We start from the raw sequence: 25,392 nt of genomic DNA on the forward strand, positions 1-25,392 counted from the left end.
TGTTTGGAAATCTGGAGGATGATAGAGAGTGGAAAAGAAATCCACAAATGCTGAATTGAAGAAAGAGAAAAATAATCTCCAAGATCAAGTAGGAGATTTCCGTCCTGCACTTGCTAGCTCAGACCCTTCTCCCTCACTCAGTCCTTGTGCAGCTTGAGAGTTACACAGAAGCAGCACAGCCTGGGTCCCTCCAACCACGGATGCAGACCTGAGAGCAATCACAGCAGAAATTTAGAACTGCATGCATGTGTAAGCACAGGGGCCTGAGTCCACAGAGAACCAGGGTGCAATTCAAGTGACTGAGGAGTGCTGCATACAAAGGGTCCACAGAGGGGGAAAAAAAAGAGAGACTGTGGTAGAACTGTTGGCAAGAGGTGCACACAGTCAACCGAGTGGCTGTTTGCTGGGCCACCTAAACACAAAACAGAACTTTCTTGATTGACCCACCTGTCTGGATTGACTGCATGTTGTCAATATCTCCAGGATGAGATACACTAATGGGGAAGAAACAGGAGACAGAAAAGCCTCACAGTAAAAACAAACAAATAGGTGTGTGTGTGGCAGGAACTGAACTTCTGTAAGACAGGATGGGTTCCAGAGCTTAAAAATGTAAGGAAAAGAGGTCACTGAGTGAGTGAGAAGATTTAAACAAACCATAGGAGGTGGGGAGAAAATTCTGCACAAAAAGAAACAGAACAGATCAAGATTCCCAGAGAAGGAACAGAGGAAAGGAGGCTTTCTCCTGAAGATAAAACAATTACACAAAAAGTGCAGATGCCTCGAATTGCTAAAAACACTGTAAAAAAGGAAAACGAAGTGGGAGGACTCACACTCCCTGACTTTGAAGCTTATTATAAAGCCACAGTAGTCAACAGCATGGTACTGGCACAAAGATAGACATATTGATCAATGGAATCAAATTAAGAATTCGGAAATAGACCCCCAGATGTATAGTTGACTGATCTTTGATAAGGCCCCCAAAGCCACTGAACTGGGACATAGCAGTCTTTTCAATAAATGGGGCTGGGAGAGTTGGATATCCATATCCAAAAGAATGAAAGACGACCCTTACCTCACATCCCACACAAAAATTAACTCAAAGTGGATCAAAGATCTCAATATAAAAGGCAGTTCCATAAAACTCCTAGAAGATAATGTAGGGAAACATCTTCAAGACCTTGTATTAGGCGGCCACTTCCTAGACCTTAAACCCAAAGCACAAGCAACAAAAGAAAAAATAGATAAATGGGAACTCCTCAAGCTTAGAAGTTTCTGTACCTCAAAGGAATTTGTCAAAAAGGTGAAAAGGCAGCCATCACAATGAGAAAAAATTTTTGGAAACCATGTATCTGATGAAAGACTGGTATCTTGCAAATATAAAGAAATCCAACAACTCCGTGACAATAGTACAGACAGCCCAATTATAAAATGGGCAAAAGATATGAAAAGGCAGTTCTCTGAAGAGGAAATACAAATGGCCAAGAAACACATGAAAAAATGTTCAGCTTCACTAGCTATTAGAGAGATGCAAATTAAGACCACAATGAGACACCATCTCACACCAGTTGGAATGGCTGCCATTAAACAAACAGGAAACTACAAATGCTGAAGAGGATGTGGAGAAATTGGAACACTTATTCATTGTTGGTGGGACTGGACAATGGTTCAGCCACCCTAGAAGTCAGTCTGGCAGTTCCTTAGAAAACTAGTTATAGAGTTACCCTTCAATCCAGTGATTGAACTTCTCGGTATATACCCGGAAGATCTGAAAGCAGTGACACGAACAGATATCTGCACGCCAATGTTCATAGCAGCATTATTCACAATTGCCAAGAGATGGAAACAACCCAAATGTCCTTCAACAGATGAGTGGATAAATAAAATGTGATTTATACACACAATGGAATACTATGCAGCAGTAAGAAGGAATGATGTCATGAAGCATATGACAACATGGATGAACCTTGAAGACATAATGCTGAGCGAAATAAGCCAGGCACAAAAAGAGAAATATTATATTCTACCACTAATGTGAACATTGAAAAAAGTAAAATAAATGGTTTATAATGTAGAATGTGGGAGAGCTAGTGATAGAGAACAATTAATGGAGGGGGAATGATAACCCAATAAGAACAGATAAGCTATCGTGAGTAAATTTAATGTTCTGGGAATGCCCAGAAATGATTATGGTTTGTTAATTTCTGATGGGTATGGTAGGAACAAGTTCACAGAAATGTTGCTATATTAGTTTATTTTCTTGGGGTAGAGTAGGAAATGTTGGAAGTAAAGTAGTTATTTTAGGTTAGTTGTCTTTTTCTTACTCTCTTGTTATGTTTTGGTTTGTTTGAAAATTTTTTTATTGTATTTTTTTTTTAATTTTTTTTGGATATAGTTAATTTAAAAGAAAAAATATGTAGAACCCCCTTGAGGAGCTGGTGGAGAATGCAGGGGTATTGGGCTTCCCCACCTCGATGGTTGCTGATGTGCTCACAGACATAGGGGACTGGTGTTTTGATGGGCCGAGCCTTCTACCACGGGACTCACCCTTGGGAAGACTGTTGCTACAAAAGAGGCTAGGCCTCCCTATAATTTTGCCTAAGAGCCTCCTCGTGAATGCCTCTTTGTTGCTCAGATGTGACCCTCTCTCTCTAGCTAAGCCAACTTGGCAGGTGAAATCACTGCTCTCCCCTCTATGTGGGATCTGCCACCCAGGGGAGTGAATCTCCTTGGCAACATGGAATGTGACTCCTGGAGAGGAATCTAGACCTGGCATCATGGGATGGAAAACATCTTCTCGACCAAAAGAGGGATGTGAAAGGAAATGAAATAAGCTTCAGTGGCAGAGAGATTCCAAAAGGAGCTGAGAGGTCACTCTGGTGGGCACTCTTACACACAATATAGACAACCCATTTTAAGTTCTAATGAATTGGAATAGCTAGCAGTAAATACCTGAAACTATCAAACTACAACCTAGAATCCATGAATCTTGAAGACGATTGTATAAAAATGTAGCTTATGAGGGGTGACAATGTGATTAGGAAAGCCATATGGACCACACTCCCCTTTGTCCAGTGTATGGATGGATGAGTAGAAAAATGGGAGCAAAAACAAAAACAAACAAACAAAAACAAAACAAAACAAAATACCCAGTGTTCTTTTTTACTTTAATTGTTCTTTTTCACTTTAATTTGTATTCTTACTATTTTTGTGTGTATGGTAATGAAAATGTTCAAAAATTAATTTTGGTGATTGCACATCTATATAATGGTACTGTGAACAATTGAATGTATGCTTTGTATGACTGCATGGTTTGTGAATATATATCATTAAAAATGAGTTTAAAAAGTGCATTTTAAAAAAATTGTATTGCATATTCAGGGCAAGAATCAAATGAAGAAGAGCTGAGAAAATCTGAACAGGTAAACATAGGCTACTATAAAGGTTCAGAATAACTTGGACCTATCATCAAAGAGCCTTAACACAGAGCCTGTCAACAGTAAACCCCAAATGAGAGGGAGAAACTGACCTTCAGAGTTAACTCATCAAGATAGTCAGGTACTCAGACATTAGCCAAAAAATAACAAGCCATATTAGCAAATAAGAAGTTATGACTCAGTCAGAGAACAAAACTTCAGTGGAGACACCACAGGATTTGGAACAATTAGTCAGAGAAGTTGGAACAGATCTCCTAAATCAGTTCAAGAAGAGAAGGAAGTTTGGCTGTAGAGTTAAAGGATATTAAGAAGACAATGTGTGAGCATAAAAAAGATTTGAATGTTTAAAAAGAAATATAACAAATTATGGGGATGAAAGGCACAATAGTAGAGATTAAAAATACACTAGAGACATGCAACAGCAGATTTGAAAAGGCAAAAGAAAGAATCCGCAAATTAGAAGATAGGACAATCAAAACCACACAGACAGAATAACAGATAAAGAATAGAAAAAAATGAGCAGTGACTCAGAGATTTGAGTGAGATCATGAAGCCACAACACATGCACATCATGGGTGTCCCAGAAGGAGAAGAGAAGGGAAAAGGGACAGGAGAATATTTGAAGAAATAATGGCTGAAAATATCCCAACTCTTATGAAGGATGTAAAAATACATAGCTAAAAATTGCAACATACTCTGAACAGAATGGACTATAATAGACCTACTCCAAGACACATACTAATCAGAATGTCAAGTGCCAAAGATAAAGGGGGAATTCTGAAAGCAAGAGAAAAGCAATTCATCACATACAAGGATCCTCAGTAAGACTAAGTGCTGATTTCTCATCAGAAACCATGGAGGCAAAAGGGCAGTGGTATGATATATTAAAGGTGCTGAAAAAGAAAAACTGCCAGTGCAGAATTCTTTATCAGGCAAAAACTACCCTTCAAAAATGAGGAAGAGTTTAAAATATTCACTGATAAGCAAAACAGTGTTGTCAATAAAAGACCTGTCTTACAGGAATTACTAAAGGATATTCTGCAGGTCGGAAGGAAAAGACAGAAGATAGTCACTTAGTGTAGTGTGGAGAAATGAAGATCTTCAGTAAAGGTCATTAAAAGGGTAAATGCAAAACCCGATAGTACTTTGTCCTCATTATACAACTCAGCTCTCTAATTCCTATAAGAATACAGTCAGACAAGATAAAGTTATATTTGCTGCTAATGGAAATACAAAATACAAAGTGGTAAAGTGGGACAAAAACAACATAAAGAGGGGAAACAGAAGAATATGGGAACAAAGAGTGTGTATGCTATTGAAACTAAGTTGGTATCTTTTCAAATTATAGGCTAGAGATGTAGGTTGTATAATATAAACCTCAGGGTAACCACAAAGAAAGTATACAGAAATAAATGAGAAAGGGCTTAGTCAATATATCACAAAAGATCAACATTATGGAAAAGGAGGTTGTAATAAAGAGAGAGACAGAAAAAGAAGATATGACATACAAAAACCAAATAACAAATGGCTTAAGTAAGTACTGCCTTTACAGTAATAACACTGAGTGTTAAAAGATTCAATTCTCAAATCAAAAGGCACAGATTAGCAGAATGGATAAAAAAGCATGATCCAACTATATGTTGTTTACAAGAGACTCACCTTAAACCAGAAGATAAAATTAGGTTGTATGTGAAAGGATGGAAAAAGATATTCGATGCAAAAAGTAACCAAAACAACTGGTATAGCAATACTAATATTAAACAAAATAGACTTTCAGTAAAAAGCTATTATAAAGGACAAAATAGGACATTATATTAATAAAAAAGGCAATCCACACAGAAGAAATAACAATCATAAATATTTATGCACCTAATCATGATGCCCCAAAATACATGAGGGAAACACTGGCAAAACAGAGGGAGAAATAGATTCCTCTACAATAATAGTTGGAGACTTTAATACACTACTCTCATCAATAGATAGAACATCTATATAGAAGATCAATAAGAAAAAGAATTTGAATGATGTGATAAATGATCTAGACCCAACAGAGAAGTACAGAACATTGCACCCAACAACAGCAGAATGTACATTCTTCTCAAGTGCACATGGGTCATTCTCTGGGATTGACCACATGTTCACTTACATAACAAGTCCTTATAAATTTAAAAGTATTCAAATTATACAAAATATCTCTGAACATAATGGAAGGCTGGAAATCAATAACAGAGAACTGGAAAATCTACAAATATAGAAGTTAAATAACACATTCTTAAACATGAATTTAAGTGGGTCAAAGAAGTAATTACAAGAGAAGTTAGTAAATAGCTTCAGATGAAAGAAAATGAGAAAACAACATATCAAAACTTAAGGTATGCAGAGAAGATGGTGCTAAGAGAGAAATTTATTGCCTTAACTGCTTACATTCAAAAAGAAGAAAAAGGAAAAATCAAAGACATAATTGCATACTTGGAAGAACTATAAAAAGAACAGTACACTAAGTCCATAGCAAACAGATGGAAAGGAATAATAAAGATTAGAGCAGAAATAAATGATACGGAGAATAAAAAACAATAGTGAGAATTAACAGAATCAAAAGTTGGTTATTTGAAAAGATCAATAAAATTGACAAACTGTTAGCTAGACTGACAAAGAAAAAAAGAGAGAGGATGAAAATAAAATCAGAAATAAGAGGGTGGATGTTACTAATGACCCCATGGAAATACTAAAAGATGATAAGAGTATACTATGAACAACTGTATGGGAAGAAATTAGACAACCTAGATGAAATGGACAAATTTCTAGAAACACATGAACAATAATACTGACTCTAGAAGAAACAGAAGATCTCAGGAGATCTCTTTTCAATCTCAAAAAGAGACTGAATTAGCCATATAAACCTCCCAACACAAAAAGCTTAGGACAAAGATGGCTTCACAGGTGAATTCCACCAGTCATTTCAAGAATTAATAGCAATCCTGCTCAACTCTACAAAAATTTATTAGGAAAGAACACTATCTAACTCATTCTGTGAACCCCAAATCACCCTAATACCAAAGTCAGGTACAGATACTACAAGAAAAGATAAATACATACAAATTTCTATCAAGAATGTAAATGCAAAAATCCTCAACAGAATATCTGCAAATCAAATCCAGCAGCACATTAAAAGAATTAGAAAGCATGGTCAAATGTGTTTTAACTAAGTATGCAGGGGTGATTCAGAATACGATTATCAATTAATGTAATATATCACATTAATAAACCAAAGGGAAAAAACACATGATCACTTCAATTAATGCAGACAAGGCATTTGAAAATCCAGTATGCTGTACTGATAAAAACACTTCAAAAAATAGTCATAGAAGGAAAGTTCCTCAACAGTTTAAAGGGCATATGTAAAAAAACCCACAGCTAACATTACACTCAAGGGTGAAAGACTGAAAGCTTTCCAAGATTTGGAAGAAGACAAGGATGCCCATTATTGCCACTGTTATCCAATATAGTACTGGCAGTTCTAAACAGAGAAGTTATGTAAGAAAAAGAAATAAGAGGCATCCAAAGAGGAAAGGAAGAAGCAAAATTTACACTATTTATACACGGCATGTTCCTATATATAGAAAGTCCTGAAAATCTATAACAAAGCTACTAGAGTTAATAAACAAATTCAGCAAAGTGGTGGGGCACAGGATCAGTACGCAAAATCAGTAGTTTCTATAAACTAGTAATGAGCAAATTGAAGAGGAAATAAATAAAAAATTTACAATAGCAACTAAAAGAATCAAACATCTAGGAATAAATTTAACCAAGGATGTAAAGGACTTATATATGGGAACCTATACAACTTTGCTAAAGGAAATCAAAGATCTAAATAAATGGAAGGGCAATTTATGCTCATGGATTTGATGACTAATTATAGTAATATGTCAGTTCTACCCAAATTGATTTACAGATTCAATGCAATCTCAATCCAAATTCCAACAGTCTACTTTGCATAAAAGGAAGAGCCAATTACCAAATTCATTTGGAAGGGGAAAGGGCCCTGAAAAGCCAAAAACCTCTTGAAAAAGAATGAAGTTGCAGGACTCATGCTTCCTGACTTTAATGCTGATTACAAAGCTACGGTGGTTAAAACAGCATGGCACTGGCACAAGGATAGATATGTAGACCAGTGGAATAGTATTGAGATTTCAGAAATAGACCTTCACATCCATGGCCAGTTGGTTTTTGACAAGGCTACGAAGTCCACTCAATTGGGAAAAACAGTTCTTTTCACAAATGGTGCTGGGAGAACTGGATATCCATATGCAAAAAATGAAGGTAGACCCTTCTCATACCATATATAAAAATTAACACAAAATGGATCAAAGACCTCAGTATAACAGCCAGGACCATAAAACTCCTAGAAGAAAATGTAGGGGAGCATCCTCAGGATCATTAGTTAGGTAGTAGTTTCTTGGACTTTATATCCAAAGCACAAACAGCAACAAAAATAGATTAATGGGGCCTCATCAAAATTAAAAATATTTATGCATCAAAGGACTTTATCACAAAAGTGAAAGACAGCCTACTCTATGGGAGAAAATAATTTGGATACCTATAAGGGTTTAAGTTCTAATATTTATAAAGACATCCTACAACTCTACAATAAGACAAACAACCCAATTACAAAATGCGCAAAGAGTTGAATAGACATTTCTCCAATGAGGAAGTAAAGATGACAAAAAGTAGATGAAAAGATGCTCAACATAATTAGTTACTGGGGAAATTCAGTTCAAAACCACAATGAGGGAGGGGGCAAGATGGTGGCTTAGAGAAGAGTGGAATTTGGTTAGTCCCCTGGAACAACTAATAAACAACCAGGAAGAACTAGTAAATAATTTGAAATAACTGCTGGGGGACAACCGTGACTGTCCACACATCGTACAACAACCTGGATTGGGAGCAATGCCTGAGATCGCAGCATAAAATCTGTAAGTAAAAACTGTGGAACCATGCTGGGAATCCCCTCCCCCCATGGCAGGCTGAGCTGCAAAACCTTGCTGTGGTAGACTGACCATATAGAACCAGAAGACTCATCTGTCCTGGGAGGGGGAGCCCAGAAGACCAGGTGTTACCTCTGGCTGATGAGTGAAACTGGGGGGCCATGAACTGGCTCTGAAAGAGGGCTTTCTGTCCCTTTTTTCTCTCTCTCAACCTGAGGGGCTCAATGAAGAAAGCCTCAGCCATTTTCAGTTTCCAGCATTCTGTCCCAGACATGGTTGAGATAACAGAGTCAGAGAGACAGCAATTCAAATCCAGATGATAAGTCCCTAGAGGGTGTATCTTCAGTAAGAGGAAGGAGGTGGGACCCAACTCTACTACCAGTCTTCCATTCAGAACCAGACCCCAGAGCCTGGGGGAAAACAGCCAAAACAGAAACTAAAGGGGACAAAACTCCTTACACCAGTTGGGAGTGACAGGCTGACAGGTGCTACCTGCTAGGCAGGTTAGGAAAAGCACAGCAGCTAGAGACCTCACAGGAAAGTGTGTCAATCTCTGAGACACACACATAGAGAGACTTGAAACTGAATATAACCCCATTCTGAGATCTGTACCTGTTCTGGTCTGAGAAAATCTGATTGGGAAAACCAAGGAAACCAGATGCCTAGGCAATAGAAAACTAGGAAAAAGGAAAATATGGCCCAGTCAAAGGAGCAAACTTACACTTCAGTCAAGATACAGTTGAGATATTTCATGTTAATGAAATAATCTGTTAAAGATTTTTAAAGAAATATGCTAAATCAAATAAAAAAAAGCAAATCAAGGAGTTCAGGGATGATACAGCAAGAGAGAGGAAGGCCATAAATAAAACACTGGGCGAACATAAGGTAGAAATTGAAAGTTTGAAAAAACAACTGGCAGAATCTATGGAAATCATGAAGGGCACAACACAAGAGATGAAAAACACAATGGAGACATACAACAGCAGATGTCAAGAAGCAGAAGAAAACACACAGTAACTGGAACAAGACACCTGAAATCTTATACACAAAAGAACATATAGGGAAAAGAATGGGAAAATATGAGCGACGGCTCAGGGAATTGAATGACAACATGAAGCATATGAATGTATGTGTCATGGATGTCCCAAAAGGAGAAGAGAAGGAAAAAGGGGCAGAAGCAATTATAGAGGGAATAATCAATGAAAATTTCCCTTTTCTTATAAAAGACATAAAATTACAGATCCAAGAAGCACAGTGTACCCCAAACAGAATAGATCTGAATAGATATATTCCAAGACACTTAATAATCAGATTATCAAATGTCAAAGACAAAGAGAGAGTCCTGAAAGCAGCAAGAGAATAGCGATCCATCACATACAAAGTGATAAGACTTTATGCAGATTTCTCAGTAGAAACCATGGAGGCAAGAAGGAAGTGGTATGATATATTTAAGGTACTGAAAGAGAAAAACTACCAACCAAGAATCCTATATCTGGCAGAACTGTCCTTCAAATATGAGGGAGAATTTAAAATATTCTCTGACAAACAGACAGTGACAGAGTTTGTGAATAAGATACCTCTGCTACAGGAAATACTAAAGGGAGCACTACAGATAGATAGGAAAAGACAGGAGTGAGAGGTTTGGAAGATAATTGTGGGTGATGGTAGCACAGCAATGTAAGTACACTGAACAAAGATGACTGTGAGTATGGTTAAAAGAATAAGGTTAGGAGCATGTGAGACATCAGAAAGAAAGAGGAAAGATAAAGACTGGGACTGCAGAACTCGGTGAAATCTAGAGGGCTCAACAGTTGTGATAAAATTTACAAATATGTTTTTACATGAGGGAGAACAAATGAAAGTCAACCTTGCAAGGTGTTAAAAATAAGGTGTATTGGGAGAAAATACAATCAATGCAAACTAGAGATTATAGTTAACAGAAATATTGTATTATGCTTCCTATAATGTAAAAAAGACAATATACCAAAGGTAAATGCCTGTAAGAGGGGGACATAACGGAGAGTATGGGGCTCTTGGCATTGGTGATACTGTCTGACTGTTTTATTGTATTTTAGTTTAATTCTGTTTTTCCTTTTATTGCTTTTTAGCTGCCATGTTTTTTTCTTTCTGTCTTTTACTGTTTTTTTTGGTCTCTCTACCTTCTTTGACTCTTCCTCTTTCTTTGTGGAAGAAATGGAGATGTCCTTATATAGATAATGTTGATGGTGGTGAATATATAAATATGTGACTATACAGGAAACCATTGATTGTTTACTTAGGACAGAAAGTACGGTGGGTGAACAAAATGATCCTAAAAGGAAAAAAAAAAGCAAAAAACGGGTTGATAAAGAAACCTTGAGGGCACTATATTGAGTGAAATAAGTCAGACACATAAGAACAAATATTGCATGGTTTCACTGATATGAACTAATTATAATATGTAAACTCATAGACATGAAATATGTTTTCAGGATATAGAATGAGGCTAAAAATGGGGAGCACTTGTTTATTATGAGCAGGATGTTCAACTAGGTTGAACTTAAGTGTTTGGAAATGGACAGAGGTGATGGTAGCATGTTATTGTGAGAATAACTAATAGTGCTGAATGGTGTGTGAATGAGGTGGAAAGGAGAGACTTAGAGTCATGTATGTCACCAGATGGAAAGTTGGAAGTTACATTAACTATACAAATATTAGAAATCCCTTTCAGGAACTAGCACAAATGTGTGACACTGTAACTAGAAGTTAATAATAGAGGGTATATAGGGAAAAATATACCTATTGCAAACTACGTACTGTGGTTAGTAGTATTTTAACATTCTTTCATCAGTAGTAACAAATGTACTATACTAGTACTATGAGTCATTAATGGAGAGGGGGGTGGTAGGCATATGGGAGGAGTTGAGTTTTCTCTTTTTATATTTATTTCTTTTCTGGAGTAATGAAAATGTTCTAAAAATTGAAAAAAAATTAATTGTGATGGATGCACGGCTGTGCAATTGATTATGCACTTGGGGTCTTTGAATAATTGTATGGTATGTGAACAATCTCAATAAAATTAAATTTAAAAAAATGAGGTACTGTTTCATACCCTTTACAATGGCTACTATTTAAAAAAACAGAAAATTGAAAGTACTGGAGAGGATGTGGAAAAACAGCAGCACATTCATTGCTGTTGGTAATGTAAAATTGTGGAGCTGCTCTGGAAGACAGTTTGGCAGTTCCTCAGAAAGCAAGTATAGAATTACTGTATAACCTGGCAAACCCTCTAATAGGTATACACCAAAGAGTTGAAAGCAGGGACTTGAACAGATGTTTGCACACTGATGTTCATAGCAGCATTATTCACAGTTGCCAAAAGATTGTAGCAACCCAACCAATGAATTGGATAAACACAATGACTTATATGCATACAATGTAATACTATTTACCATTAAAAAGGAATGAAGTTCTGGTTCATGTGATAATATGGATGCACCTTGAATACATCTGAAGTAAGCCAGTCACAAAATAACCAAGATTGTATGATCTCACTAATGTGAAATCATTAGAATAAACCAACTCATGGTTTATTCTTATTTTTAATACATTTTTTGGAGTAATGAAAATGCTCAAAAATTCATTGCAGTAATTAATGCACAAGTATATGATGGCACTGTGAATAACTGATTATACACTTTGCATGACTGTATGGTATGGGAGCATTTCTCTTGATTGTGGGGATTAATGCACAAGTATATGATAGTACTGTGAGCGAGCAATTGATGGTACACTTTGGATGATTGTATGTTATGTGACTATATCTCAATAAAATTGAATTTAAAAAAATTAAAGAAATACTTAAAAAAAAAGAAGCAGTGATGTTCTGATGCATGTGATAACATGGATAATTCTTGATGTTATTTTGTATGAAATGTCAGACACAAAAGGATGATCCTAAATGATATGAAGTAATTATAATAAGCAACCTCATGGAGTCAGAATCTAGGATGTAGGTTACCAGGCAATAGACTGGGTTTAGACAATGGGGAGTTGATGCTTAACTTGTACAGAATTTCTGTTTAGGTTGATGGTAAAGTTTTGGAGATGGATGATGGTGATGGTAGAACATTATTTGTGAGGGTAATCAATAGCACTGAACTATATAGGTGAATGTGGTTAAAAGGGGTAACTTTAGGAAGTATATACTATTAGAATAAAAATGAAAAGATAAATCACAGGACTATACAGCATTGTGAACCCTATTGTGGATGATGAACTATAGTTAACAGTACAAGTATAAAAATGTTTTTTCATAGGTTATAACAAATGTATGACAAGGCGGTTAATAATAGAGTAGTATATGAGAAAAAATAGACCTACTATAAATAGTGGACGAGAGAGAACTATTTTAATAACCTTTCATCAATTGTAACAAGGGTAACTATTGTTAAAAAAAATTCAATTATAAAAAAGTTCTCTCATCAGTGGTAACAAGTGTTCCATACCAGTCAGTGCATGGTATTAGTGGTGGGGTGGTGTACAGGAATCCTGTATTGTATGAATTATCCTTTTGAAAACTCACAACTTTGTATATAAAATATATATACACTTGGGAAATTGTGTTGGATAAAATATTGTCAATTTACCTAAATATTATAAATGCCCTTATCATTTCTGTTGCATTTACTTTATTGCACAAGATACTGGCTATAAACAATTTGAAAATAATACTTGATGTGTCTTTTGTATATGGTTATAAAAAATAATGCCTGCTTTTTTAATTCTATACTTTTCTTTATCTGCCAAAAATGATGCTTCCATCTGTCATTCTTTTCTATACACTGAAGCCATGCTGATATTAGCATGGATTACCTTTGTAAATGTTTCATTTTTGAAACTTTCCTCTACCTGTCTCTTCTGCAGTACAGAAATATGCCACAAAAGATCAGCTGTCTTCCAGTTTTTGTGGCTCTAAATTTGGCATCACCTTAGTTTAGTCTTTTCCTCAGTAGATTCCAGTAGGAAATGTCCTACATAATTCTCATGACTTTGTAAGATAATTATGCTAAAATCTGTTTAATGTGTAAATAGTATGACAACTGATTGTTTTAATATTTTATTTAAATCTTCACATTTTTCCTGTCCATTTTTCTCATTATAGAGTATTCTGTTCCACAGGCAAAATTACTTACCACACTACTCTAGTACAATTCAGTTTAGCTCTTGAGAACACAACACATTCTTAAGGTAGTCAAGGATATTGAAATTATGGTAAAGGGGTTAGAAAATTACACCTTTATTTAAATTATTCTTTTATAGCTTATCCATAGAACATGTATTATTTTATAAACAGATTGTCAGACAGCCATGTTATATGTGCAGCTGACTGAAATTTGAGTATTCATGGAGTTAGTTTTTTTAGGGAAGAGCCTTTAATGTTAGCAGTTCTGTTGCACCTTTTTTAGAGACTAAAGGGATTAGAATAAGAATAGTGTTGCTGCAATCAGCTGGAGAGAAAGGATGGGGCAGTTTGTGAAAAACCAGCATTGCCCTTAGGTCTCTTTTGCAGAGTTCTAGAGTGTATCAATTAACAATAGAAACTCAAAGTGGGAAGAAGAGGCAGTTGTGACCTATTACACAACAAACAAGCCATTTGTGTCTTTTATTTTTACATACTAAAACATGCTACCCTAGAAGAGTGGCTAACAAGATCAGAGTGTGTTGAAAGCCAGGTTAGGGTGGATACTAAGGCCCAGAGAATTACTTAATTTAGGGCAGAGCAACACCCAACAGTTGGTAGAAGAATTATTATGAGTTGACCAAGATCATTCAGGTATACATTACTAGAGCCAAACATCAAATCCCAGGAAGCAGGGGAAGTTATAATTTATATAGTGGGCAATTCCTTGGAACACAAGATGTTGGAGTTTTAGGCATTTTTTTAACAACATATTTTCTGAGAAATTCCATATGTTGTGTGTGATTTAAGCCATACCATCCAAGAGTCACAAGTCAGTGTCACCTGTAGGATGTTATAATTTTATAATTCTGATTTAACTTAGATAAATAAATACACAAAGGATTAAGGGGAAATGAGTATTCATTCGTAAGTACTATTTTAGTTATATTGTTTTCTTGATGTGATAGATGCTTCAACTGTGTGGGAGATAAGAGGGGTGATATTTGAGTGCTGTGTGTCATATCTGAGGATGGAGACACAGGGTTTGGACTGAGACTGAGGAACACAAGAGCACTCAGTACTCAAATGGTTGGAGCTAGAGTGGAGCAGAGACAAGGACTCCAAAAGGTACAGAAATGTGCCTTCTTACAACTCATGCTATGTTCAAAACAAATATCTACTTTTAGCTTTTCCTGGAGTCAACTTTGCTCCTTAACCAAATCTCAGAGAGATAACGTGAATAGCCCTTGGCCTTCTTCATTACAAACGAAGTATCATGGCCTTTTACAGTTTTTTATTTTGCCCGCCTTTCCACTTATCCTGCACTGCTTTTTCAATAGTTGGTTAAGAATGTTTCATTATGAGAAATGAGCTTCCCATGCATGCTGTCTTCTATTCACCTCATTCATTCAATTGTTCATTCATTTTGTTCAACAAATATACACACATACACTCAGAGAATCCCGCCCTTGAGGAGCTCATACTCTGTTGGAGAATTAATTTTTAAGTTATATGATTTCTTGGTTTGGCTATAATTTCAATGGACAAAAAGATAATTCTCTCATTTCAGAGTTATTTGATATGTTTTTGTTTGAAAATTATGACAACAAAGTTAAGATTTTTTACCTAGTAATTTATTATTTCTGATTACTAAAGCTTGGATTAAAAAGTTTACTTCTGATACATATTTAATTCCATTTTATTTTCTACTCTAATTAAAAAAAATGTCTAGACAAATTTAGGAGCTATTTCTTATATTTGAGATTATTTTATATTCTACAGGTGAAAAAATTATTATTTTTCCTTACTGTGGGCTACTTGGTTGCATTTCTACAATCTTTTCATCCCTTGGCACTTCTATAGAATCTGAGATAAGTAGTCCAATTACTGACAGTTTGTTGGTGAGTTGAAATTGTGATATTGGATGTTTGTCCCTTTTATAGTAGCAATTTATTTCTGCACAATCTGCTAAATAACTGCAGTGTCTCTTTGTCTGCACCTTCTAAATAAGGGCATTTTAGTATGTTTTGTTATTTGCATATTTAAATAAATTATGGCCTGTGGGTTGACACGAAAATCCCAAAAGAAGTAGTAAAATGACAACTGTTATTTAGAGTAGATGTTGTATGCTGTATACCTTTCTGTAGTCTACAATGCCTAATACAGAGTCTTAAATATAATAGATTCAATAAATGTTTGTTGAAGTAATAATTAAAATGTCCTTTGTGAAATCATGTAACATTTCTGTGGCTCCAAATTAATGAAGGAAGTTAAAATCTATTTCCATTATGTCCATTTAAATGCAATGGAGAAAAAAAATGCTAGAAAAATTTTCCCTTCAATTTACAAAAAAAAAACAAAGGCGTAAATTTACTCCTATAATTTTTTTCTTAGATTCAAAGAAAGGTCATTCTTTTCCTTTCTCAGTGAAAAAAAAAAACACTATTGTGTCTTTTTCAAGTAAAGATTTCAATAGTTTCTTTTTAGACCTTTCTTCCATTATGTAGAGATGGTTTTATAGTGAGATGGCCATTCTATTGTAGATAAGACTTTAAAATAAGTAGTCATAATCTCTTTTACCAAAACTATAAAAAGCCATGATTTAAGTGCATTTCAGACCTGGAGTTTCATAACATCCTTTCAAAAAATTGGAAAGTATCCAAAGCTTCTGGAACACCAGTGAGAAATGTAAGAAGGGATAGAACTAGAAAGGCAAAAATAATCTCTGACTCTATAGACGTGATGGAAGCAGTTTCAATGGTTTGGGATAAATAAGGAATTTCTGTTTGGGAGATGAAAAACTCACAACACTTATTTAATAAATTATAAGACTATAAAATCCAAGACTAAAGCCAAATAGTCTTTTCTACATATTTAAACTCTGGGCAGTTTGAACAAATGCAAACATTACAGCTTTTAAATAAAACTACCTAGTTTATTTGAGGAAGAAAATGCTAAAGATGTTAAAATGGAGGAATTATGTCTTGCTATTAAATTAGCAAGTTCCCCTTCTGCCAAATTCCCCTTCTTTTTGATTATTATTTTTAACCATAAAAATAATTTAAATTGATGTGGAAAGCACAATTGTGGCATACCTTCTTAATGATCCTGCTGAGGAACACAGGAATGGACCCATAGTTCAGTGACCTTCTGATAAATTGGATCCACACCTCTGTTCTACTTGGGTCTCTCTGGTAAATCGTTCCTGTCTAAGGTCAGGTGTAGGAATGATTATGAACCTGAAACATAAAACTGAGTCAAACAGGATAAGGATCTAGAGGCTCTTGGATAGAGTAAAATAGGAAGGTTTGAAAACAAGGAGGAACTCTACCTGTTAAATGTTTAATCAGCTATTAACCAATCATTATTTGGATATGGTTGTCACTGACAGTTACTAATCCATAGTATAACTTGCCTTCTGAATAGTAGCAAACAAATTATACTTGATTTGTCCTAAAAACAATTTCATTAGGTAGAATGTTATAAAGCTTTAATTTTTGCCTTTTTTTTCCTATTTAATGTTATAGTGAAGGGAAATAACTTCTGAGTTTTATAGCTTGTTTATCTGTCAGAATAAAAAAGGAATGATATGTTTTCCAGAAGGGACAGAGACAGAGGTTTGAACATGAATTTGAAAAAGATATCATCTTATAATTGAGCAGAAAGCTGAAAGGTATAAGTTCAAAAATTCTAGACTTGATTTTATTCATTTATTTTGAAAAGTTATTTAACCTCACTATTTTCATATTAGCTTGTTGGTGATTGAATCATGCCCCCCACAAAAAGCATGTTCAGGTCTCAGCCTTGTCCTGGGGTTGTTGTAAACCCTTTGTAAACAGGGTTTTTGCAGATATTATTTAAAGTGTGTCCAAAACTGAATGAGAATGGGCCTTAATCCAATATGGCTGAAACTCTTTAAAAGCAAAGGAAATTGATAATGGAGGGAGAGAAGACTGAGGGAGCAGCCAGAAGCTGGAATTCAATGGAAACTGATTGGGAAAGGAGAAGATGACACCATGTGCATTGCCATGTGATGGAAAAGCTAAGACACCCTACAGGTTGCTGGCCATGCAGAAGATACTGACCTCAGGAGAAATCAAGACTTCTGGCCTCTAAAATTGTGAGTCAAAAATTCCTGTTAAGCTAATCCATTGTAAGGTGTTTGTTTTAGCAGCTGAGAAATGAAAACATACCTTATCTGTCAAAATAGGACTTCCAAACTCTCATATATAACTGAAGGAGTAAATACAGTTAATCACAAATAAGACCTATATTAAAAACAAGCCAACAAGCAACAACAGAAATAAGAACAACCACTACAGATGTTATAACTATATCTAATAAATATTGATCTCAATTTCTAGCTAAAAGTAGTTTCACTACCATCTCTTTGGAAGATGTTGCTTTAAAAATAATGCCAATACACAGTTTATTTAAAGCAATCTATTTTTAATTTGACTTTTTAGGAATTATTTATTCTGTCCTGATGTGAGGGTATATACCCATAGTGTCCAGATCTGAAAGCAAAAAGTTTTAGTTTTTGTCGGTTAGAAATATTCAATATGTCAAAACTGAATTAGCTGAATTAGTTAATGTGATAAACTGAATGTCAAAGTAGGATCTAAATAAGATGATACTTAAATGTACTACTGCTACAAATATACTACTGTACATGTTTTTAATGTACCTATAATATGAAGTATTCTCTGTGTATAGCCATGATTTCAGAAGGATTGTGTTTATTTGCTTGTATGTTTAGAGGTATGGGAGGTGGTAGGGTGTATTCCAGTCATTTGAACATGGAACTGTCAGAAGCTGTAATATTATGTTGTAACTAAGTGACTTAGTAAACTTCTCATTTCCGGCCTATATTTGTAAAATAAATACTCTAAATTGAATGATTCTAAGAAGAAATGTTGTGCTCTTTTGTTGTATGAAATATATTGGGGAAAGTCCCCTAACATGTATTTACTGTTGTTTGTACTTTTTAAAAATATTGCTAAATGTTTAGACTTGATTCACATGCCATTAAACTGAATTTGTATGAAAAAAATATCCTAAAAGAATTTCTCATAGGTTGATATACCTTCTTTTAAAATTTCTCAGAATGGTATATAAATAAACTCTTAACTATTTTTATTATGAAGTTTGAATAAAGATGCTCTCTTATGTACTATAAAACATTGTTAAGTGTTTTAAACTAATATCCCCTAAGTTTACTTAAAGGAACATAGATAAAGACTTCATAAATTATTCAGAGGGCAAGAAATTAAAATATTGAGCTCTACAATCTTAGGTATTCATTCTCTCATGTCTAATCCAATATGATCAGACATGTCTTTGTCATGTAATTTTTTTTTTTTTTAGAACCCAATGAAATTTTCAAAAGAATGATTTAAGGGAGCACTAATAGAAATATTTTCAAAGGGAAATATACTATACTAGAATTAATTTCTAAAAGTTAATAGAAAAATTGTACGTAGTTTTACAAGCATATGCATTATGTTGTTTTTTGAACAAAACAAAGATATTTTTCTTTTTGTTTTTTGAGTTATCTGCATTCTTATTTAATATATGAAAAATAATTATATTTTCATCTCTACTCTTTAAGTAAATAACAGGTCTAATATTACTATATGTAAACACATGCAATTAAATTAAAAATAAAAGAATACTGATTTTTTAAAATTAAAGTTGATATGATTTTTTGTACTCTGGTAGGGACTAGATAAGTTTTGTTTAAAGCCAGCAGGAGGAGCTCTCATCTTGTTGGGTTCAGTGTAATTAGTGTGCTTGAAAAACTGAATTTTGGGGGGTTTTGTGTATAACATAAATGATAAAATTTAAACACCACCTGTAATGTTATTACAAATATTAAAAGTCCTCAATTTCTTTTTAATATCAATGTGTCATTCACTTGCCAGGAATGCAGATTTTATTTTATTTTATTTTTTATGAATTGTTAAAAGGTATTTTTACAGTGTAAGGAGGAACATAAAGCAATTAGGTAAATCCTGTTTCTTGATGCTGCTAAGAAACAAAAAAAACTTCTTCCTAAGGAGCTATATTGATGTGGGTATATATATATTTTTCTTCTTTGGTTGTCTTGAAATGAATATACTTTACAATTTGCTGTTATAAATGTCGAGAACAAAGCAACCTAAATATGTGTTAGAAAGGATAGTTAATTAATTAGAAATAATTTCTACATACAGTCTATGAAAATGGAAATCTCTGTTGGATAGACTTCTATATATGTTAGGTAATTTTGAACACTGTACTATAGTAAATCCATCTACTTATATGTTGTGGTATATAGGTAGTACCGAAGGGTTTTCTGTAGAAACCACTAATGAGAAAACTATGATCAAAAATGAAGTTTTGGAATCAGCAAAAGATGTCTGCATCTATGAACATAATAAGAGAAAATAAATAATGTAGTTTTGTGTTCAAACTTAAAATGGTAAAGAAAAAACAAATATTTTAAAAAAGATTTTTAGCAAGATATTCTGGAGTCAGTCATCTTGGTTGGAATTCAAATTATGGCATTCTGTGGTCTCAAGGAAAATTACTTAACCTCTCTGAAACTCAGTTTTCTCATGTGTAAATTGGGTAGTGAAGAAGGAAGAGAAGGGGGAGGGGAGAGGGGAGAATAATGATGGAAAAGGAAACAACCTCAAAGAACCACCTGGAGCTTACTTGAAGAGTGTATTTATGAAGTCCTTCCTACAGTGACTGTGAATTAGTATCACTGTTTTACGTACTTACTCAGAAAATAATGAGGTATTCCAAAAATTTAAATGTGTCAGATAAGTGACCTTAAACTTATGAGTGCCCAAAAGTAGGTACTGCTATTACATACTAGTGAGCTCTTTTACATAGTATATCCCTCAAAGTAAAAGAACTTTTATTTGATGATGAGATCAATTTACATTTTAATATTTATTATATCTTCTAATTTTTCTCTAATAAGTCAGATTATTTTTTGTCACATAGAATGAATCCAGGCATCATTTTGGATTTTATGTGTCTACCAAAGATATATATACCATTCTTTACTGCATTTTCTATTTGAATTTCTAATCTGATTCTTTTAGGTGGGTTAGAAATGTGTGTTAATATGGAGTAAATGAAACTATAAAGAAAGCCTTTCAAAAAATCTCTAACCTTTATGTCTCCTTGTATCTCTTTCTATGATGTTAGCAGTCAGTGGAAACTGATAGATAGATACCTTAATTCATTAGGAGTAGCAAATGGTGATAGCTTAATTTGGTCATTCCTTCTTTATTAGCTGGAATATTTCAGTAAAGAGAAATGCTTTTTCATTAACTACTTTATTACTCAGAAGTATGTAGTTCATATAGAAAAAGTGAAATAAATATTTGATTCTTTTCCAGTTATTTGCCAGTTTTAAAAATCATGGTTTCCTAGCGTTATGCAAAGGTGAACAGTAAATGTATTTTATCATTATGAATGCATGGATTTAAACATATTTGAAGTGTTTCAATCTGAATTAGGGTTCTCTAGGGAAACAAAATTATCTGTAAATAATTTAAGATTTTATAAAAGTGTTTGTAGCTATAGGGATACATGAGTCCAAATTCCATAGGGCAAGCTGCAAGCTGGCAACTTGGATGAGGGTTTTGGATGAATTCCTGAGGAGAAGTTGGCTGGCTGAAGTAGAGGTGAAAGTTCTCCCTTCAGATTGCTGAAATCATCACTTCTCCTTATAAAGCCTTCAACTGATTGGATTAAGTGTCTCTTATTGTTGAAGACACTCTCCCTAGTTGATTGTAGATGTAATCAGTCAAAGATGCAGTTAACTTACTGATGATTTAAGTTCACGAATGTCCTCTCAGTAACAGGCCAGTGCTTGCTTGACCAGACAACTAGGTGCCATTACCTGGCCAAGTTGACACGTGAACCTAACCGTTACAAAATCTGTTGTCGTTATGGAAGTTTATGCAGGTTGATTCCTGAGTCTTTTTGGGGCAACCCTAATAGGTATTGTGCGCTACTGTTTTTTGGTATGTGAAGGTCTATAAAACATTAACTATGGAGTATTCTTACAAAAAAAAAAAAAAAGGAAAGGAACCTGAATCTCATCAAACCCCTAGAAATGTGTATCAGTTTAAAGAAACTTACAGGGGATAGGAGAGCACATTCAGTGATACCTCATGAATACAGTCAGCAAAATCTTGAATGTGGGACAAAACCAGTTTTTGTTTTTCAACAAATTTAGTTAGTGAAAAATACCATTGGTTAGTCGTTAGGGAAATGCCGCATAAAACAACAAGATACCCATTGGAATGGCCAGTAGGAATGGCTTAATAAAATTGGACAATATGAAGTCCTGGTAAGGATGTGGAGCAACTGGAAAACCATAAATTGCTAGGGGAATGTAAAATTGCACAACCATCTGGAATAGTTTGGCAGTTCCTTAAAAGTTAAACACTCACTATATAACCCAGTAACCCCACTCCTAATTACTTACTCTAGAGAAATGAAAACTTAGGCCTACATAAAAATTCATATATGAAAGCTTGTAGTGGCTTTATTCACAATGTCCCTAAACTAGAAATAGCCCAAATGTTCATCAGCTAGTTAAGTCCATACGATGAAATCAATTTTAGCAATGAAAAGGAACTGACAATTATTGATACATGGAACAGTATGTATGAATCTCAAATATGTTATGCTAAATGAAAGAAATCAAAGTCAAAAGGCAACATGCTATGTGATTTCATTTATTTGACATTCTGAAAAAGAAAAACCTATAGGACATAAATCAGATTATTGATTTCCAGGGGTTGTAGAGAATGGATTGACTATAACGGGTCACAGGGGAATTTTTGGGGATGATGGAAATATTCTGTTGTTTGATTATAGTAGCAGTGGTTATGTGGATCCATGAGTTTTTCAACATTTATAGAAATGTACATTTAAAAAGGGTGAATTTTATTATAAGTAAATGATACCTATAAAAATATAACTTAAAAAAGACCATGGGGGGACCTATAGTTTAAAAAACACTTAAATGCCAACAAACTGTAGTGTATAGAACTTGCTTGGAACCTGATTTCCTGTTAAATAAATTGAGATAATAAGGAAGATTAATCATTAACTAGATATTTGATGACATTAAGGAATTACTGTTTATATTAGTGAATTAAGATATTATAGTTATATTAAATAGAGTCTTTATCTTAGAAATACATGCTGAAATTTTTTTATAGATAAAATGATATGATGACTGGAATTTGCTTCAAAGAAATCTGCATTGGGTAGGCGGGGGAAGGTAAATGAAACAAGATTGACCATACTTGGTAATTACTGAAGCTGGGTGATTAGTACATAAGGGTTCATTATACTATTTTCTCTACTTCTTTAAAATATATTTGGGATTTTTCCATAATAAAAGTTAATTAAATCACACAAAATGTCTGTTAGTGAATAGATTTCAACAGTACTAAAAGAATATTCTGCAATGTGTTAAGTAGAGATTATCCCAGAAATTTAAGGATGGTTTCACAGTTGAAAATAGGTATCAAAAAATGTATCACAGTGATTCAAATAAGAAAAAAAAAAAGAATACTTACAAGAGATGTTAAATCTGCCTATCATACTCCCAAATACTCTAAAATATTTTTAAAACTATAAATAGAAAAGACACCTTCTTAACAAGATGAAGAACTAAAACTCCTGATGAGATACCAGAGCATTGTTTCTTGGAGTATGGTCCATGGTCTCTTGGCATTTAGGGATTCTAGTTAAAAATAAAGATGTTGCTGAATTGTCCTACAGATTTACCTGCTGGAAACCACAAAAACCCTCTCCTGTAGATCTTTATCTATCTTTCCAGACTGATGTCTATCCTTCTGCTTCCCCAAACATAACAACCACCCCCTAGTCATCTTTCAGTTACTTTACAGAAATTATTTCTTTTAAAAGAAAAAAAAAAAAAGAAAACTAATTCTAACCACTTCTGGTTGTAAATACCCTCATCCTAGCCTAGCCCTCCTTTATGAAGTTCCTTCCCAAATTTAGCCTAACTTAATTTATAGGATAGTATATATTACTCTATTTTAGATTTTAACAGATTACATTATGGTGATTTGTTTACTTGTCTGTTTTTGTGACCAGATTATGAACTAATTATGGTCAGAAAAAAAGAAGTCTTTTATTTTTGTTTTTGCATCTGTTGGCAGTAAGTTTACTATATAGCACATAGGATGATAATCTATATTTTAAAGATAGTAGGTTTATTCAAAATGAGTTATTTTAATACTTTGCCAGTCATATATGAGGGCATTAAATAACACAAAAGAGAAAATATAGAAACGTACTTTAATATTGTTTTTCTTGATTATGGTATAAAAAAGATTATATATGAAAGTGTGGGAAAAGTTATTTCATCACTTTAAAAAAGCTATTAAAATGACTGTTAATTCTCTTATTCAAATATCTATTTAATTTAGCATCATTAAGTACTATGTGTTTTAAAAGTTAACTTGCAACCATCTTATACATTTTATCATTATTTACTATTATTAAACATTATATATTACTATTTATAATGTAAATTTTAAGAGTAATACAACTTTTGACACCAATGCAATGAAAAATAGTTGTACATTAATGATAGTTGACAATAATGAATGATCTAAATAATCTGAACATATTTTTTGCATCAGTTGAGAAATTCATGCAGGTCTTTATTTAATTTTCAGTTGTGTTGCTTGATACAACAACTGTGCTGGGAGAGCTAGGATGGAAAACATATCCATTAAATGGGGTAAGTTTAAATGTCTTTTTAAAATTGTCATCCATGTTATGTTTTTAGGATCGGTTGTAGTTAAAGGAATAGTGAGTTTTTGGCTCTATTTCAAATTAATTTTAGCATATAATTAACTTCCTTAGAAAATGTTAAAATATAGTTAGAACTGGTTAGCAATGGGAATGATATGGCAATTAAGCATACTTGCTTTCTTCTAAGTTAGTAACTGTTCTTTAATACAGTGTTATACTTGCTATATAAATATTTTTAGAAGTAAATTTCCCTATGCAAGTTCAAGACATTTTTGTGTACACGTTTATTAAATTTGGTAGCCTGGATGAGTATTTCTGTATAAAGCATTAAGGATTATGTTATCAACGTTTTTATATAGTCGTGGTCAGAGAATCGTATGAGGAACAGAACAGTAGTTGTGTTTGACTTGATCAGGCTTCATTTCAGAGCAAGCTTGTAAATGGGAGACACAGGAACTTACAGACTCACAACTGAACTTGATGCTGTCACCCTTGTAAGGATTTTGTTATAGATCTTATGATATAGGGAATATCTCTAGTACTTCTGGTCTATTAGTGACAGAAAAAGAGGTTAGAATTTGCTGAAAAGTGCCTAAGAGCTTCCCATTTGTCATACACTGTGCTAAGCCTTTTATATTTGATTTTCACAGTGGTCCTATCAAGTATGGATTTGCTCTTTTGTCCAGTTGGAGATACCAAGTCTTAGGGAGATTAAGGAATAAAGTATACCAACAAGTGATAGGTCAAATAATGAACAATGGATACTGATTCAAATCAAGATATTTCTGACTCTAAAGCCTGTTTTTACTGTTTCATTGTCAACAGAGAGGAGCATAGAAAATTTTATGACAGACCAATTATGTATGTATGCGTGACATTTGCATGATTGATTCTGATCTCCTTTCTCCCCCCCCCCCCATAAACATACCTCTAGATTGAGATGTAGATTTTGGGTGCCAGTCAAAGGTTAATAAAAGGAAAGAGAAGAAGAGGGGGGAAAGAA

General features: G+C 34.0%; 1 protein-coding gene and 1 long non-coding RNA gene across 2 annotated transcripts in view; one reads left to right on the plus strand and one right to left on the minus strand.

Annotated features, from left to right (window-relative positions):
• The window catches only part of EPHA6 (EPH receptor A6), a 1,002,097-nt gene that overhangs the window by 46,902 nt on the left and 929,803 nt on the right, over positions 1-25,392 (plus strand). The window contains 1 exon segment of the mRNA XM_037834014.1: positions 24,311-24,375. Coding sequence (XP_037689942.1) covers positions 24,311-24,375 — 65 coding nt within the window.
• Positions 1-25,392, minus strand: part of LOC119532039 — a 50,967-nt gene that overhangs the window by 17,370 nt on the left and 8,205 nt on the right. Inside the window, exon 2 of the long non-coding RNA XR_005216469.1 lies at positions 16,676-16,819. This is a non-coding gene — a long non-coding RNA (uncharacterized LOC119532039). The remainder of the gene's footprint in view (positions 1-16,675; positions 16,820-25,392) is intronic.

Source organism: Choloepus didactylus, chromosome 1 (assembly GCF_015220235.1).
Source record: "Choloepus didactylus isolate mChoDid1 chromosome 1, mChoDid1.pri, whole genome shotgun sequence".
Lineage (NCBI taxonomy): Eukaryota > Metazoa > Chordata > Mammalia > Pilosa > Megalonychidae > Choloepus > Choloepus didactylus.